At 42.4% G+C, this 13,791-nt stretch overlaps 1 protein-coding gene across 5 annotated transcripts in view; it reads left to right on the top strand.

The window, feature by feature from the left end:
• Positions 1-13,791, top strand: part of LOC110495955 (ATP-binding cassette sub-family B member 6, mitochondrial) — a 96,816-nt gene that overhangs the window by 56,116 nt on the left and 26,909 nt on the right. For 3 of the 5 annotated variants that reach the window (XM_036952466.1, XM_021571504.2, XM_036952467.1), the window contains exons 3-7: positions 318-461; positions 623-812; positions 1,045-1,137; positions 1,296-1,488; positions 12,262-12,383. The exons of 1 other annotated variant lie outside the window; for it this stretch is intronic. In XM_036952466.1, coding sequence (XP_036808361.1) covers positions 318-461; positions 623-812; positions 1,045-1,137; positions 1,296-1,488; positions 12,262-12,383 — 742 coding nt within the window. Of the gene's footprint in view, positions 1-11; positions 462-622; positions 813-1,044; positions 1,138-1,295; positions 1,489-12,261; positions 12,384-13,791 lie in introns of those variants that run through there. One more of the 5 variants, XM_036952468.1, reaches the window with a different exon arrangement.

Here is a 13,791-nt window from a genome sequence, read left to right as displayed (position 1 = left end):
ATAAATTCCTCATGAGCTTAGTTCAACTTTCACACCACATCAGAACCCAAAATATAAGATTGTTTTACTCCAATGTTTGTAAATGTTAACAAACACTGTATAGCCTCAAAGCATGATTCAAATTAATTTTTATATTATGGATGGTCAGTACTTGCATACATAGCTTGGTCTATGAATTTGAGTGGTTTCATTTCTCCAGACCGATCCCTCAGCTTTTTTCCAAAACAGGCGGGGTACCCACTTTGTTATTGTTTCAACTGCGGATTGCCCCTTTAAAGGATCAGTTATGACTAAGCATTTTTCATTCATTACCTGAGGTGGAGTTTTCTCTATGGTTGATGCGCTACCTCGGCACAGGAACACTCTTCTTCCTGGGCCTGAAGGCTCCGGGGTTGCCACGGAGACCATATATGCTCCTGATCAACGAGGACGAACGTGACGTGGAGGGCGGCACTGGCCAGGTAACCTAGTAAACACATCCCTTATGTGTGTATAATATCCAATGACTGTATAAATAAGAATATATCCTGATTCAATTTGTGTATGTGTGTAAGTTTGTAATGAGTGTCTGTTTGTCTGTCTGTGCCACCATGTCCCATAATAACCCCTATCTCTACCTCAGCCCCTGTTGAGTGGGGCGGAGGAGTCCCAGTCTACCTGGCAGGACTTTGGGCAGAAGGTACGTCTGCTGGTGCCCTACATGTGGCCCCGGGGCAATATTCTACTACAGGGCCTGGTGCTGCTCTGCCTGTGCCTGCTTGGTTTGGAGAGGGTTATCAATGTCTTTGTCCCCATCTACTACAAGAACATCGGTGAGAGATCCTCCCTTGTTTCTGAACATCTCCCCAAGAACCAGCTTTTTTCTGAATACCTTTTAAGATCTTAGTTGTTGTCACAGCCTTATTATTTGCGTTGCAGGTCATCTTTATTTTCCAGAAGGCTTTGATATCATTGAGGCTGACATCTTAATATCTACCCAGCACAACTGCAGAAAAGATGACCTGAAACTGTCATTCCTTTTCAAAACCTCTCTTTCTGTCACAGTGAACGAGCTGACTGATGGGAGCAGCTGGAAGACCTTGGTCACCACTGTGTGTGTCTATGTCCTGCTCAAGATCCTGCAAGGTGGAGGGGCAGGTGAGTGGGACTTTCACCCCATATTTTCTTTCTCTACCGCTTTACTCATTCCTTGAGTGCTGTTATTTGAATTCTCTATTTTGTTCCCTCGCTCTCTCACTCCTCTCCCCTTTCCCCCTCTCCCCCTTCCCCCTCTTTCTTTCCCCTCTCTTTCCTAGGTGCATCTGGCTTCATCAGTAACCTGCGCTCCTTCCTGTGGATCCGCGTGCAGCAGTACACCAACCGGGTGGTGCAGGTGCGTCTGTTCGGCCACTTACACTCACTGTCACTGCGCTGGCACCTGGGCCGACGCACCGGGGACGTCCTGCGCAGCATCGACCGCGGCACCTCCTCCATCAACACGCTGCTCAGGTGAGTCTCATAATAATAAATTGTGTGTGTGTCAATGAGTACGTTTACATGCACACTAGTGATGCACCGATATGACGATATCTGATATTTACAATTTTATCAGCCTTTTAAGCATTCCACTACAGTTAAATAGTTAAAACACACACATGGCGCAGCGGTCTAAGGCACTGCATCTCAGTGCAAGAGGCGTCACTACAGTCCCTGGTTCAAATCCAGGTTGTATCACATCCGGCCGTGATTGGGAGTCCCATAGGGCGGCGCACAATTGGCCCAGTGTCGTCCGTGTTTGGCCGGGGTAGGCCGTCATTGTAAATAAGTATTTGATCTTAACTAACTCGCCTAGTTAAATAAAAGTTACACACACATACACACCACACTGACCAACAAGTTATTTTGTTGGCATTTACGTATGTCCCCATTACCAGTAAAACATCATCAAAACCTATTTCTTTCACTTACTTGCTGTGCCACTTACTTTCTGTGCCATTGTTAATTTGTTCAGTCATTTCATTCTCAACCACGATTTCTATGGTATGCCGTTTGGATTTTGCGTATCAAATAATATAATATTTAACACTTTCACGTGTCAAATAAGCTTGTTGACCAATCAGGACCTGAATATGACTGCAAGTCACACAATGATTTAACGCATTCATAAATGTTTTACATAGTTATTACACGTTGATTACACTATCACTCGTATTTCATGTCACAATGATTCATCGATACGTGTGCTATGAAGCTGGCAAAGTTGTCTCGCGCACCTACATTGCTGGTCATAAAAAAAGCTAGCTTGCTCATGGATGCAAACAATGTTAATCCAAGATCGCATAGCAGTTCAGACGTCTTTTGTCCTCGTCTTGTCGTGTCCTGTATATATATATATTTACAACTTTTTTCACATACATTTTATTTTTATTTTCCATCAACTCATCTTCTAAACACTCTCCTGCAACCAGCCTCACCAATTTATATTTATAAAAAAGTATTATTTACCTCAGATCTGCAATCCTTCAGGAAGCTAGCCAGAAACTCCAGGAGGCTGGCCAGAAACTAGCCAGAAGCTAGCCAGGAGCTAGCCCAGAAGCTAATCAGAAGCTAACCACGGTTTGTGGTCATCGGCTGTCCTTTAGTTCGAAAATCTATCGAAAATCTATCGCCAGTTTTGTACGGCGCAGCGCGGCTCGGAACGGAACATACCGGACCAATTTTTCTCTCCATGTCCCTGGATTTCAACTGCTCTCTGGACATTCATACCCGGATCTCACAGCTAGCTAGCTGCTATCCGTGTGACAGTCGGCTTTCGTCGATTCCGGAGCAAACATCGATTGTTCCGGTGCTAGCCAGCTCCGTCAATCACGCCTGAGTTCCATCATTCACTCCTGGGCTGCAGTCACCTATCCGGACCCGTTTCACTGCCTACGCGGAGCCCCACCGGGCCTTCACAACCGGACTGCCGACGTTATCTACCTGAAGGAGATCCGGCTGGCTCCTCTGTTGCGACGTTACCGGAACGCCCATCTGCGGCCCGCTAACCGTTAGCTGTCTTTCCGGCTGCTATCTGAATAGACAATCGGACAATTTATTTATTTGAATTATTATGTTTTCTTCTCGGGCCTCTATAACTATATCTATTGTTCTTATTTTTGTTGTTGTGTGATTTGGATTAATCACCTCTACCACACGGAACCCCACTAATCTACTGACCGAACGCAAGAGGTGGCTAACAACAGACTCCATCCTATGCTAGCTTGCTACCGGTTGGCTTGGCTAGCTGTCTAAATCGCCGTGACCCTAAACCAACCTCTCCACTCACTGGACCCTTTTGATCACTCGACTAAGCATGCCTCTCCTTAATGTCAATATGTCTTGTCCATTGCTGTTCTGGTTAGTGTTTATTGGCTTATTTCACTGTAGAGCCTCTAGTCCTGCTCACTATACCTTATCCAACCTATTAGTTCCACCACCCACACATGCAATGACATCTCCTGGTTTCAATGATGTTTCTAGAGACAATATCTCTCTCTTCATCACTCAATACCTAGGTTTACCTCCACTGTATTCACATCCTACCTTACCTTTGTCTGTACATTATACCTTGATGCTATTTTATCGCCCCCAGAAACCTCCTTTTACTCTCTGTTCCAGACGTTCTAGACGACCAATTCTTATTGCTTTTAGTCGCACCCTTATTCTACTACTCCTATGTTCCTCTGGCGATGTAGAGGTGAATCCAGGCCCTGCAGTGCCTAGCTCCACTCCTATTCCCCAGGCGCTCTCTTTTGACGACTTCTGTAACCGTAATAGCCTTGGTTTCATGCATGTTAACATTAGAAGCCTCCTCCCTAAGTTTGTTCTATTCACTGCTTTAGCACACTCTGCCAACCCGGATGTTCTAGCTGTGTCTGAATCCTGGCTTAGGAAGACCACCAAAAATTCAGACATTTTAATTCCAAACTACAACATTTTCAGACAAGATAGAACTGCCAAAGGGGGCGGTGTTGCAATTTACTGCAAAGATAGCCTGCAGAGTTCTGTCCTACTATCCAGGTCTGTACCCAAACAATTTGAACTTCTACTTTTAAAAATCCACCTTTCTAAAAACAAGTCTCTCACCGTTGCCGCCTGCTATAGACCACCCTCTGCCCCCAGCTGTGCTCTGGACACCATATGTGAACTGATTGCCCCCCATCTATCTTCAGAGCTCGTGCTGCTAGGCGACCTAAACTGGAACATGCTTAACACCCCAGCCATCCTACAATCTAAACTTGATGCCCTCAATCTCACACAAATTATCAATGAACCTACCAGGTACCTCCCCAAAGCCTTAAACACGGGCACCCTCTTAGATATCATCCTAACCAACTTCCCCTCTAAATACACCTCTGCTGTCTTCAACCAAGATCTCAGCGATCACTGCCTCATTGCCTGCATCCGTAATGGGTCAGCGGTCAAACGACCTCCTCTCATCACTGTAAAACGCTCCCTGAAACACTTCAGCGAGCAGGACTTTCTAATCGACCTGGCCGGGGTATCCTGGAAGGATATTGACCTCATCCCGTCAGTAGAGGATGCCTGGATATTTTTTAAAAATGCCTTCCTAACCATCTTAAATAAACATGCCCCATTCAAGAAATTTAGAACCAGGAACAGATATAGCCCTTGGTTCTCCCCAGACCTGACTGCCCTTAATCAACACAAAAACGTCCTATGGCGTTCTGCATTAGCATCGAACAGCCCCCGTGATATGCAGCTGTTCAAGGAAGCTAGAAACCATTATACACAGGCAGTTAGAAAAGCCAAGGCTAGCTTTTTCAAGCAGAAATTTGCTTCTTGCAACACTAACTCAAAAAAGTTCTGGGACACTGTAAAGTCCATGGAGAATAAGAACACCTCCTCCCAGCTGCCCAGTGCACTGAAGATAGGAAACACTGTCACCACTGATAAATCCACCATAATTGAAAATTTCAATAAGCATTTTTCTACTGCTGGCCATGCTTTCCACCTGGCTACTCCTACCCCTGTCAACAGCACTGCACCCCCAACAGCAACTCGCCCAAGCCTTCCCCATTTCTCCTTCTCCCAAATCCATTCAGCTGATGTTCTGAAAGAGCTGCAAAATCTGGACCCCTACAAATCAGCCGGGCTAGACAATCTGGACCCTTTCTTTCTAAAATTATCTGCCGAAATTGTTGCCACCCCTATTACTAGCCTGTTCAACCTCTCTTTCGTGTCGTCTGAGATTCCCAAAGATTGGAAAGCAGCTGCGGTCATCCCCCTCTTCAAAGGGGGGGACACTCTTGACCCAAACTGCTACAGACCTATATCTATCCTACCATGCCTTTCTAAGGTCTTCGAAAGCCAAGTCAACAAACAGATTACCGACCATTTTGAATCTCACCATACCTTCTCTGCTATGCAATCTGGTTTCAGAGCTGGTCATGGGTGCACCTCAGCCACGCTCAAGGTCCTAAACGATATCTTAACCGCCATCGATAAGAAACATTACTGTGCAGCCGTATTCATTGATCTGGCCAAGGCTTTCGACTCTGTCAATCACCACATCCTCATCGGCAGACTCAACAGCCTTGGTTTCTCAAATGATTGCCTCGCCTGGTTCACCAACTACTTCTCTGATAGAGTTCAGTGTGTCAAATCTGAGGGTCTGTTGTCCGGACCTCTGGCAGTCTCTATGGGGGTGCCACAGGGTTCAATTCTTGGACCGACTCTCTTCTCTGTATACATCAATGAGGTCGCTCTTGCTGCTGGTGAGTCTCTGATCCACCTCTACGCAGACGACACCATTCTGTATACTTCCGGCCCTTCTTTGGACACTGTGTTAACAACCCTCCAGGCAAGCTTCAATGCCATACAACTCTCCTTCCGTGGCCTCCAACTGCTCTTAAATACAAGTAAAACTAAATGCATGCTCTTCAACCGATCACTACCTGCACCTACCCGCCTGTCCAACATCACTACTCTGGACGGCTCTGACTTAGAATACGTGGACAACTACAAATACTTAGGTGTCTGGTTAGACTGTAAACTCTCCTTCCAGACCCATATCAAACATCTCCAATCCAAAGTTAAATCTAGAATTGGCTTCCTATTTCGCAACAAAGCATCCTTCACTCATGCTGCCAAACATACCCTTGTAAAACTGACCATCCTACCAATCCTCGACTTTGGCGATGTAATTTACAAAATAGCCTCCAATACCCTACTCAACAAACTGGATGCAGTCTATCACAGTGCAATCCGTTTTGTCACCAAAGCCCCATACACTACCCACCATTGCGACCTGTACGCTCTCGTTGGCTGGCCCTCGCTTCATACTCGTCGCCAAACCCACTGGCTCCATGTCATCTACAAGACCCTGCTAGGTAAAGTCCCCCCTTATCTCAGCTCGCTGGTCACCATAGCATCTCCCACCTGTAGCACACGCTCCAGCAGGTATATCTCTCTAGTCACCCCCAAAACCAATTCTTTCTTTGGCCGCCTCTCTTTCCAGTTCTCTGCTGCCAATGACTGGAACGAACTACAAAAATCTCTGAAACTGGAAACACTTATCTCCCTCACTAGCTTTAAGCACCAACTGTCAGAGCAGCTCACAGATTACTGCACCTGTACATAGCCCACATATAATTTAGCCCTATCAACTACCTCTTTCCCAACTGTATTTAATTAATTTATTTATTTTGCTCCTTTGCACCCCATTATTTTTATTTCTACTTTGCACATTCTTCCATTGCAAAACTACCATTCCATTGTTTTACTTTCTATATTGTATTTACCTTGCCACCAAGGCCTTTTTTTGCCTTTACCTCCCTTCTCACCTCATTTGCTCACATTGTATATAGACTTGTTTATACTTTATTATTGACTGTATGTTTGTTTTACTCCATGTGTAACTCTGTGTTGTTGTATCTGTCGAACAGCTTTGCTTTATCTTGGCCAGGTCGCAATTGTAAATGAGAACTTGTTCTCAACTTGCCTACCTGGTTAAATAAAGGTAAAATAAAATAAATAAAATAAAAATGTTCTTCCCCAAAAACATAGCAAAATTACATTATCTGTTTCAGTAGCTGTAGTTAGCTAGCTTAGCTAACTATATAGCTAAGTGTCATCATCTAAAATAACCCTAATTTATAGGACAGTTCTAATTTGATTAATGGTCAGACCCATCTATGTGAAGCTAGCCACAAAAGGATTAACTACAATAGTGGCCTTTCAAAATAGTGGACCCTTCAAAATAAAAGTATGGCATAATTTTACTATTTGTATTCATTTGCATCACTGTCAATGACATACTTTTATTTTGAAGGCAAACATCAAATTCCATTATTGTGCCTAATCCTTATTGTGGCGAGCTTCACAACATATAACCCGGTCTGGTCGAGCCTATATCTAGTCAGATGAACCTAGCTGGCTGCTTATAACGTTAGCTCTGGGCAACAGGTTTAAGTAGCTGGCTAGCAATTTATTTTTCATGAACTGAAGTTCAATTTCAATAGGCGAACAACAATACTTACTCACAAGGATTCCTAAATCATTGCTAAGAATAATGAAAATGCCTGCAGTTTCTACTGGTCATTGTTTTCAGGCTGGTTGTATTGGTGCTAGCTAGGTACCAAGCTAAAGCTTCCTACCTCAGAAGTTGTGGTCGAAGAAATTATGCTTTATTACCAACACAGTATTTATAACACATCGTTCGTGGCCGGTGTTTGCTTGTTTGCAGAATTTGTTGTACAGCTTTGACAGTGCCACTGGCGTGCAAAGACCGAAATGGCGTTCCATAGTATGTATGTCGGGAAGCTAATAGCAGTGACACTATTACTGTGTAACTCCGGTAGTACAACATCTGAAAAATAGCTCACTTGGTAGTGTGTGTACCGGTGCTCAACCAGTCGGCGAAAGCCAACATCACCCCCGACAGAGAACGGTTGATTGTCAAGGGCAATGAAATCCATTATCTTGGCTTTAATCGAATTTGTGTACGAGTTGTCTCGCTGAAATGTTCTTACTCTTTCAAATGACTACTCGACTTGTTGACTGCTCGATCCACACTGCAGACATTGAGGGCTAGGTTAGGAATGCTGTGTTGCACGTGTAGAGCAAAATTTGCCGTGGCGTTATTACGTCATGTACCTACGTTATATAGGTATGCTTTGACATTGATTTTGCACATCGGCGTTAAACTAGACATCGGCCGATACCGATGTTGGCATTTTTAGCTAATATCGTCCGATTCCGATATGTTCAACGATATATTGTGCATCCCTACTAATAATTATAATAGCAGTAGGCCGAGTATGAAAATAGTAATGTAAACACCTTACTCACATGTGCCAGCGTTGGTGGCTCAAGCCTCCCTCTTATTCGCGAGTGAAGCGAGTTCGGAAAAACTGAAAGTAGGCATCTTAGAAATAGCTTTTACTTACAAACATTGGCTGTAGTTGATTCAAGAAGGTAGTTATTGGATATTTCGTTTCCTGTCGACATTAAAATACATATTTTCTTAGTTATCATTCTCAGTAACACAACATTCAACTGTTCTTATGCCTGTGTAATAAAACGAATTACGTTTGAAGCAGCATTTTATTAGCATGTTACATAATACTTTGGTAATATTGTATTTTAATTGCATAGCAATTAGCTGAGTTTTTGTAACTACTGTTACTACAAGAGGAATAGTGACTGTTCCTTAATTCCTACAAACCTGACTCAGTTACTCCAGCTCTGTCAGGAGGAATGGGCCAAAATTCCCCCAACTTATTGTGGGAAGCTTGTGGAAGGCTACCCGACACGTTTGACCCACGTTAAACTATTTAAAGGTAATGCTACCAAATACTAATTGAGTGTATGTAAACTTCTGACCCACTGTGAAGGTGATGAAAGAAATAAAAGCTGAAATAAATCATTCTCTATGCTATTATTCTGACATTTCCCATTCTTAAAATAAAGTTATGATCCTAACTGACCTAAGACAGGTAATTATTACTAGGGTTAAATGTAAGGAATTGTGAAAAACTGAGTTTAAATGTATTTGGCTAAGGTGTATGTAAACTTCCTACTTCAACTGTATATAGCATTTTTCTAAGCGTTTTACATTATAAGTGGGAAACTCATCTGCCTTAGATTACTAATGATATCTTTCAGACACAGGTCGTATATGTCAAACACTGTCTAAGGCAATATATCCCCTAAAATGGGTGTGCAGATCCCCTGGGACTGCTGCGCAGAAGAAATATCAGCCCATGCAGAGAAGCACGAGATTGAACTTCACTTAATTTTCTACAGTTTTCCATGTCAGATAACACTACCAACGTATTCCTTTTACTGTTGTAATTGCGATCGAATCAACGCAATATTAGCCACTTTCAATGCAACATAGCAAAACAAAACTAACTATGCAAGACTTAGTATGCAAATCCAACTATGCAAGAGATTTTGTTGTAGGGAGAATGCATCGGATTGACAAGGCCCGTACTCTATACACAGACCGGTGCACCACAACCAATCAGAGCTGCAGTAGGCCTATATGCAAATAGACCATTGCCATATATGGAACTTGTGCCATTCACTTTGAACTGGACAGTGTTTACAGCATGAGCGGTCATTAGTAGATGTGCTTGTTTTGAGATTAAGGTGAGAGCTACATGTAGCCAGCCACCTGTGCACATTTGTTCAAATCCTTTGCTAGTGAGTGACTTATTAGCCCAGTTATCGATAATTTGTAGTCAGCAATGGGGGAGTGATTGCTTCCTACAAGAGAACAAAACGTGTGCATTTCTAGCTATCTTTGAAAAGTGAGTCAGATCAAGTTTTTTTTTGTCTTAGAGGCAGTGTTGTATTTTGAGACAAGCTTGAATAATCCAATACGCAGAGGGTAGAATAATTTGTCTGATTCTCTGTAATAATGGTATGGGATTAATTGTTTTATTTTGTAAAGTGGTTTCTTGCATCAAAGAGCACAACAACATTTTCAGACTGCCTTGTCTGAAGGACAAGTGGATAAACAGGTTCATGTCAAGCCATGCATGTTTTTTTTCAAAAGTGTCATGGAATGTAGGACTACATTAAACACCACACATTGGCTGCTACTGTAGGCTGGATGATAGAACAATTATTTCCATGTTAAAATGTTTTGGGATACATTTTCTCCATTGTTTTTGATGGTAGGCCACGGGTAGGCCTTCATTATGATCAAATAGCCACAGTAGCCTACTTGACCACTTAACTGTAACTTAAAGTAGGTACAGCCTCAGTGTTCACATTTAACGCCTGCCGGAAGTTGCACAGAATTTTCACAATGTTCAAGTTTGCGCTCAGCAGACCTGAAATTTGCTCAGTGCTGAAAAAAATTGAGGGAACATTGGTCTGAGGTATGCTTGATTGAGCTTGCCCTTAGCTTTGCACTTTTTGAACTATTCAGTATCAATCGTATCTCAAGTGTTTGGAAGTATTTGACATACATATTTGATCTGATTTACTTTATCCTCAAAGCTTAGATATGGCTTCCTCTGGTGTTTGCTCTATCCTTTCCACCTTAAAATTGATTCCACCTTCCATTTCTACTTGCCAGGCCGTGTAACTATGATCCATCCCGTACAGTCGTGGCCAAAAGTTTTGAGAATGACACAAATATTAATTTTCACAAAGTCTGCTGCCTCAGTGTCTTTAGATATTTTTGTCAGATGTTACGATTGAATACTGAAGTATAATTACAAGAATTTCATAAGTGTCAAAGGCTTTTATTGACAATTACATGAAGTTGATGCAAAGAGTCAATATTTGCAGTGTTGACCCTTCTTTTTCAAGACCTCTGCAATCTGCCCTGGCATGCTGTCAATTAACTTCTAGGCCACATCCTGATGGCAGCCCATTCTTGCATAATCAATGCTTGGAGTTTGTCAGAATTTGTGGGTTTTTGTTTGTCCACCCGCCTCTTGAGGATTGACCACAAGTTCTCAATGGGATAAAGGTCTGGGGAGTTTCCTTGCCATGGACCCAAAATATTAATGTTTTGTTTCCCTAGCCACTTAGTTATCACTTTTGCCTTATGGCAAGGTGCTCCATCATGCTAGAAAAGGCAACTGTTCCTGGATGGTTGGGAGAAGTTGCTCTCGGAGGATGTGTTGGTACCATTCTTTATTCATGGCTGTGTTCTTAGGCAAAATTGTGAGTGAGCCCACTCCCTTGGCTGAGAAGCAACCCCACACATTAATGGTCTCAGGATGCTTTACTGTTGGCATGATGGTAGTGCTCACCTTGTCTTCTCCAGACAAGCATTTTTCCAGATGCCCCAAACAATCGGAAAGAGGATTCATCAGAGAAAATGACTTTACCCCAGTCCTCAGCAGTCCAATCCCTGTACCTTTTGCAGAATATTAGTCTGTCCCTGATGTTTTTCCTGGAGAGAAGTGGCTTCTTTGCTGCCCTTCTTGACATCAGGCCATCCTCCAAAAGTCTTAGCCTCACTGTGCGTGCAGATGCACTCACACCTGCCTGCTGCCATTCCTGAGCAAGCTCTGTACTGGTGGTGCCCCGATCCCGCAGCTGAATCAACTTTAGGAGACTGTCCTGGCCCTTGCTGGAATTTCTTGGGCGCCCTGAAGCCTTCTTCATAACAATTGAACCGCTCTCCTTGAAGTTCTTGATGATCCGATAAATGGTTGATTTAGGTGCAATCTTACTGGCAGCAATATCCTTGCCTGTGAAGCCCTTTTTGTGCAAAGCAATGATGACGACACGTGTTTCCTTGCAACTCAACATGATAGACAGAGGAAGAACAATGATTCCAAGCACCACCCTCCTTTTGAAGCTTCCAGTCTGTTATTCGAACTCAATAAGCATGACAGAGTGATCTCCAGCCTTGTCCTCGTCAACACTCACACCTGTGTTAACAAGAGAATCACTGACATGATGTCAGCTGGTCCTTTTGTGGCAGGGCTGAAATGCAGTGGAATTTTGGGGGGGGAATCAGTTAATTTGCATGGCAAAGAGGGACTTTGCAATTAATTGCAATTCATCTGATCACTCTTCATAACATTCTGGAGTATATGCAAATTGCCATCATACAACCTGAGGCAGCAGACTGTGAAAATTAATATTTGTTTCATTCTCAAAATTTTGGGCCACGACTGTAGTATGTCTTAGTTTCTTAGTGTTATCCTGACCTCTGGACAGTCTGTAGTTTCCTGTGTCTGAATGTCTGACTTTCTGTGTCTGAACCCAGAGGTAAACCTGGACTCCCTCTCTTTCTCTCCACAGCTACATTGTATTCAGCATCTTCCCCACCATCGCAGATATCGTCATCTCCATCATCTACTTCATCACCTACTTCAACGCCTGGTTCGGACTCATCATATTCGTCTGTATGTTCCTCTACCTCAGTGAGTACAAGGCCTCCTTTCCAGAACCAATTCAGTTATATTTATAAGGTAATAATAATCTGATCTGAGTCAAATGTGATATGTCCTCTTGCTCAGTTGTTGCTCAGCTCTCTTTCTATTCTGGTTAGAGCCAGTTTGCGCTATTCTGTGAAGGGAGTTGTACGAGATCTTCAGTTTCTTGGCAATTTCCCGCATGGAATAGCCTTAATTTCTCAGAACAAGAATAGACTGACGAGTTTCAGAAGAAAGTTCTTTGTTTCTGGCCATTTTGAGCCTGTAATCGAACCCACAAATGCTGATGCTCCAGATAATCAACTAGTCTAAAGAAGGCAACTTATATTGCTGCTTTAATCAGTACAACAGTTTTTTCTAATGATCACTTAGCCTTTTAAAATGATAAACTTCGAATAGCTAACACAATGTGCCATTAAAACACAGGAGTGATGGTTGCTGATAATTGGCCTCTGTACACCTATGTAGATATTCCATAAAAAATGGAGCAATGTCTACACTGTATTTCTGATCAATTTGATGTGTAGAAAATGGGCTTTTCTTTCAAAAACAAGGACATTTCTAAGTGAACGGTAGTGTATCTTCAGAATGAGGTTGTTCTTCTATAACAGCCCCTTTACCCCACTTGGCCTTTTCATCCACTTTTTGGGGGAATTTAAAAAAATATATTTTAGTGTTCAATGTATTTTCAGTGTTATGTTTAACTCTGGCCTTTTCATTATGGGAGCAATGATAAATAATATTATAAATTTATTTGTTTATTACTTTTTTAAAACTGTTGCGTTAATGTGAATTTTGTCAAAAAGGGTGGTAAAATGCATAATATCTGATCAAAAAACATATTAATAATTATGAAATGGATAAGTACAGATCCTAATCTCAGTGATCCAAGAGGACATTTCATGAAAAATTACAATTTTTGGAGTCAAATTTCAGCTAGTAGTTTACATTTTTGATTGGTCAGATTTACATTACAGATAAGTGCAGGTGTGAGATGCGACTGAAATTTCACCGGTGGGGGAGAGCGAGAGAGAGAGGTGGACATGGAGGGTGCTTTGCTTGAAGCGCTGAACATCATCATGACATGACGTGAACTAGAATGTGCTTGAGCTATAGAGCCCCACAGTGGAGGTGTCATAATTCCCATAAAACCTAGCGGTCAAACAGGGAAACGGTTCCAATTGTTCACATGCGCCAAATATAACCTTTCTGTGAAATGCTTACTTAAGAAAATATTTACTAAATAAACTAATGTAGAAAAAAACAACAACACTACAAATAACAATAATAAGGCTATATTCTGTACAGGGGTACCGGTACTGAGTCAACGTGCGGAGGTACAGGTTAATCAAGGTAATTGAGGGAATATGTTCATGTAAGTAGGGGTAAAGTGACT

Source organism: Oncorhynchus mykiss, chromosome 18, assembly GCF_013265735.2.
Source record: "Oncorhynchus mykiss isolate Arlee chromosome 18, USDA_OmykA_1.1, whole genome shotgun sequence".
NCBI lineage: Eukaryota > Metazoa > Chordata > Actinopteri > Salmoniformes > Salmonidae > Oncorhynchus > Oncorhynchus mykiss.
This window is presented reverse-complemented; position numbering and strand designations above follow the sequence as displayed.